Below are 5,385 nucleotides of genomic sequence, written 5' to 3'. Positions count from 1 at the left end.
TAGTGAATGACAATTTTACCATTCAAGATAAAAGTCACCTAACTATTATGCACTCATATTAAAAAACATAGAGATACAAATTTAGTCCCCAGCTCCAAGAGCATTAGTAAAAGATATGAATTTATATTATACTAAAGCTGGGAGGGGTGAGCTGTTGAGTGGAGTGGAGGTTTGCAAAGTGGCGGCATAGTCCCTTGCCCACAAGTCATAATGTATAATCTCATCAAGTGAAGGGCACTCCACCATCTCATCTCTGTGCTTCGAGCACGTCTCTTCCACTATCTTGAATATGTCCAGGTATCCGATTCTGATACATCCAAATTAACAATTATGAAATATAATATATGGTAGAATTGAAGAAGATGATGTGATCGATCCAAACAACTTAATTATCAAATATAATATAAACAATTAATAAACATATATATATATATATATATACCTTTGATTGATAAATAGTTCGACTGCTTTTTCATTTGCAGCACTGAGAACTCCAGTCATGGTCCCTCCTGCTCTCCCAGCAGCATAAGCAAGGTTCATTGATGGGTATTTCACATTGTCTGGGGATTTGAATGTCAATGACCCAATCCTATACATACATACAACAAATTATTAATTAATTAATTAATTGCCCAAAATAAAAATACTAAAATCAGCTATTCCATCTTAATTACATACTCTGAAAGATGGAGGCGTGGCCAAGTGATCTCAGAACAGTAAATTCTATCTGGCCAAGATAGTGTGTAAAGGAGAGGCAAACGGAAGTCTGGCAGCCCCAATTGTGCCAGTACAGACGAATCCTGCAAATTCAACCATTATATATATTATTATTGCAAAAATTTCTTCAACTTAATCCTAAAATCTTGAACTATCAGGCTACAGAGCTTATCGATTTTGGTTTATCGAGGTAAAATATGTCAAGTATAATCTTAAAATTTTTCAGTCTTATTGGGTAAGCCCATCGATTTGAGTTAAGATTGAAAAACCTAATCTTCAGTATTATTAATTGAAATTTCTTTTATTAAAAAAAAAAAAGATATAAATATGATCGCGTTCTAAGGTGTAGGTGTATGTTTTTACCTGTGTTTCAACCATGGAGTGGATGATGGACTGTGGATGAATGACAATTTCAATGTTGTCATAATCAGTCCCAAAAAGATAGTGAGCTTCAATAACTTCTAAGCCCTACAAATACCAGTAAACTCAAATGTGATAAATATTAAGATTTAATGATTATTATAATCTCAATGGCTGAGCAGAGCTGGCCAAATGTCTATGCCCACAAGGGATCTGTCCATAACTTTAATCTCTTCTCTAAAATACTGCAAACTGAACCAGTGAGCTAAGCGCGTGGGGCAGTACACATACTTATTAATAATATTCATGGTATAAAATGGCTTTGGTTTACCTTATTGAATAGAGTGGCAGAATCCACTGTAATCTTTTTTCCCATGCTCCAAATGGGATGTTTCAAAGCATCAGCTACTTTTGCATCTTTCAATTTTTCAACTGGCCAATCCCTGCCATTCATCACACCATACTACAACATTCATTTCCGGGTAGATACAAAAAATAATAAATAAATAATACAGTAACATTTATCCAATTAGCTAGTTTGATGAAACCTGAAGGCTCCTCCTGAAGCTGTTAAAATAATTCGTCTGAGAGCACCCTCTGGCAAGCCTTGGATACACTGCCATCAAAATAGTTTGTTAGCCCCTAGAAATAATGGTAAATTAAATAATTTTATTGGAAAATTCATAGTATGTTCTGACGATATTTAATTATGTTTTATGATAAACCCTTTGAATAGAATTAAATTAAATAGGTTCTGTTTAATTAGTCTTGATAAATTAGTAGTTACTAGCTTATTTCAAAATAAGTTATTAGTTTAAATTTTTTATATTTTACTGAACAAAATTTATAATTGTAGAATGCTCAGAATAAGCTATAAACTCTATAATAATCTTTAATTATAGAAATATTTATATAAGTTAACCTGGAAAATTGCAGAATGTTCAGAATCTGCAGGAAGAATCTTGACATTATGCTTGTGAGCAAGAGGGAGAACGAAAGGGCCGCCGGCGATGAGCGTCTCCTTGTTCGCCAAAGCAATGTCTTTCCCGGCTTCTATGGCAGCCACCGTCGGCTACAAAAGGTACCAAATCATCAGATCGATCAATTATATATATAAATGCAAGTATTTAATTAATAAACAAATAATAGGAGAGGTAATTAACCTTGAGCCCAGCACACCCAACTATTCCGGTAACTACAGTCACAATATCTGGATGCCGGGCAACCTGAAATACAATATATAGTATTATTGTTTTATTTAATTTAAGAAAGAAGAAACTGCATGCTAATTAATGTTTTTTTGATAGGGAAAAAATCTCGCAACTACTACTGTATCAAGATCAAAGGTGGTACAAGATAAATTGTTCTTGTAATCTTAGTCAACAAAGGACTACAAGTAGATAAATCGATCTAAGTTGTCCATAACTAACCGTTTAATCCGCTCCTAGAAAGAGTCAGAACCTTATTATAATTACCAAGCCAACAACTGTATACATATATAGGACTAACCTCAATCAAACCCTGTTCTCCAGGAATAATTTCAGGCTTTTCATCCAGATCAGACAAAGCTTCTTTGAGTTCATCAACCAAGGATTCGTCCCGGATTGAAACTAACTTTGGTTTGAATGTTTTGACCTGCATGCGGCGTATGTATAATATGCATCATATATAGATTCAATGATTTTATATATTGGTTAATTGATATCTTAAATAATTAATAAATTCATAAAGAATGCTACATTATATTTATGAACAATATAATAATATTCAAACCTGGTCAGCAAGAAGAGTGACGTTTGAACCTGCTGCAAGTGCAACCACTCTATATTTCTCTGGATTTTCTGTTACCACCTCTAAGCACTGCACAGTACAGTTATCAAATGAAAAAAAAAATAAAAAAGACTAATAATAAAAATGAAAGAAAATAAAAAATAATAAAAAATGACTCTCTCTCTCTCTCTCTTTTCTCTTCTTTTTTTTTTTTAATTATAAATTAGAATATATCACATAAATAAATAAAGAGTAAAAATAGAGTCTAAATTGAAAATATAATATAATATTACTGCATGGAAAAAGTGGGGAGCATTATTCTGTCTTTCTGTTGGGATTTGGGAATCTTAGCTTATTCAGTTTGTTGACCAACACTTGTAACACAGTACAATAATTGAGTCTGGTTTTACTTTATATTTCTTTCATATATATTTCTTAAAGTCAGGTTGTTGAATCTTTTTTACTTGTGAGGTGAATACTAAAATTATATAAATTTTCTATGAGAACTTTGTTAACAAATATTAAAATTATATAAATTTTCTACAATGTCGATGCTATATCAAATACGATCAAGTAAATTATTCTTTTTATCAAGTACTAATGTTAATTGAAGGATTTGTTCAGTTCGAACTAAAGACCAGCCTTATACCCATGCATGACTCAATAATCTTGTGCATGCGGTTGACTCTAATACCAAATTAAAAGATATATTCCATTATATATAATTAAAAGTCTAAACTAATAGTTGGATTTACACAATTATATAATAGACTTTTAACAACCAAAGTGTTGGAAGGCATGTGTGTTGGTATGCATATATGTATTTGTTTAAGAAAAGAAAATAAAAGTATAAATGTATGTACCTGAGTTCCAACAGAGCCGGTTGATCCAATAATTGAGATAGGCTTTGGACCATCCCAAGTTTTGCGGCTTTCTTCCGCCACGGCCCTTCCCGGCCAGGCTGGTTCAGGCGCCGCCGCCGCTTGCGATGAACATTTCACTCTCATTCCACTATCCTTTCTCCTCATTGCAACCCCACCTGATGAACAATATAATAATATAACATAACTCAGTACAAATACATATTTTCTGAAAAAAAAAAAAAAGGAATAGTATAATCCCATATGTAATAAGGCTTTCTAGACTATTAACTCAAGTTAAAACTTTTTTTTTTTGGTATTGTTTTTTATGGTACATTATTAAGTTGTATGACTAAATATTTTTTGCCAAACTTAAAATGGTTAAACAGTATTGAACTTTAGAGATAATCCCAATTTTTTTTTGTCTCTAGATTATAATAGCGTTTATAATTACAAAGAGGATGCTTCGTCACCAGTAGAGACAAAGGGGAGGTTTTTTTTTTTTTTTTTTAAAAAAAAATTTAAATAATATTTAAAATTGTTAAAATAATTTTTTTTAAATTATTTTTAAAAAAATGTTAATCACCACATGAAGTTAACTTGGAGTACATGTCAATTTTTGTTCAATGTGTAAATCTGACTTGCTTGAGTTAATTACAATTTTTTTTTAGTTTGATGACCTAATTACGTTATTATGTATATATAATTCAATAGCTAATTTGGTCCTTGTTCTAGAAGAAATTAAAGTCAACAATGAAATATAATTGAATTAAAAATGTGTGATTAAATGTGAAAATGTACATCATAGTCGGCAACTAAATATGTAAGATCAACTGTCTCACTGTGAGATGTCAACAATGGAATATAGTTGAATTAAAAAGGTGTGATTAATGTGAAAATGTACATCATAATCGTCAACTAAATATGTAAGATCAACTATCTCACTGTGAGATGTATAATACTTTAATTTTTAGTTAAAATATAATACTATATATTAATATATTGAAAAGTGCTATAGTTTTAACTAAAAAATATTGTATGTGTCAGGGTGGGACGATTTCAGACAAACTAGACTTATTCAATATGAAAATATGAGCATATATATAGTAAACTATACATATAGACATTGGTTGGGGAATTGAAGGGGCCGGGGGTTGCATACTCTAAAACAAATATTGCATTATATTCTCAAACAAACAAATCAAATGGGTGTGTCTGAATATAATGTTTCTAACTATATAATTAAACAAAATTAGCTTAGTTGGCGTGGGTGGCCGTGCATTCTCGTACTTTAAGAAAGGTCAGGAGTTTGAGCTCCTCTCATATGAAAAAAATCAATCTGGCCAGCACTTTGCCCTTTAATTGGGTCGACCCGGTGCGAACAGGGACTAGTCTGGGTATAGTACAAACTAGTATGGGGTCTCTCCTATAGTTAGGGTCTGACAAAAAAATTTATATATATAATTAAACACACATAATAACGAAACCTTGGAGTTTGAGAGAGCTAAGGTTGTAGTTAGACTTGGAGGTTTGGAATTGGAAGAATGAAAAGGGCTTGGTTTCAGCACATGAGATAAAGTTGAGAGCCATTTTTCTCACAATTTCTCCTCTAAACACAACACCAATAACTTGAAAAGAAAGAACTGAAGAACTCTCCAATGTCTTCTAGCACACTCAG

The 5,385-nt window shown here is 31.9% G+C and overlaps 1 protein-coding gene across 1 annotated transcript; it reads right to left on the bottom strand.

Annotated features, from left to right (window-relative positions):
* Positions 1-5,385, bottom strand: LOC116011106 (1-deoxy-D-xylulose 5-phosphate reductoisomerase, chloroplastic-like). Its single transcript, XM_031250623.1, has 12 exons — positions 5,195-5,385; positions 3,711-3,886; positions 2,851-2,937; positions 2,587-2,712; positions 2,241-2,303; positions 2,000-2,149; positions 1,626-1,693; positions 1,409-1,520; positions 1,081-1,185; positions 679-800; positions 443-589; positions 1-307 (listed from the first exon to the last, which is right to left on the bottom strand). The coding sequence occupies exons 1-12, from the start codon at positions 5,295-5,297 to the stop codon at positions 127-129; spliced, it is 1,440 nt and encodes a 479-aa protein (XP_031106483.1). The 5' UTR covers positions 5,298-5,385; the 3' UTR covers positions 1-126.

The sequence above is a fragment of the Ipomoea triloba genome, chromosome 2 (assembly GCF_003576645.1).
Source record: "Ipomoea triloba cultivar NCNSP0323 chromosome 2, ASM357664v1".
Lineage (NCBI taxonomy): Eukaryota > Viridiplantae > Streptophyta > Magnoliopsida > Solanales > Convolvulaceae > Ipomoea > Ipomoea triloba.
The sequence above is the reverse complement of the archived record's forward strand: the minus strand, read 5'-3'. Positions and strand labels throughout refer to the sequence as shown.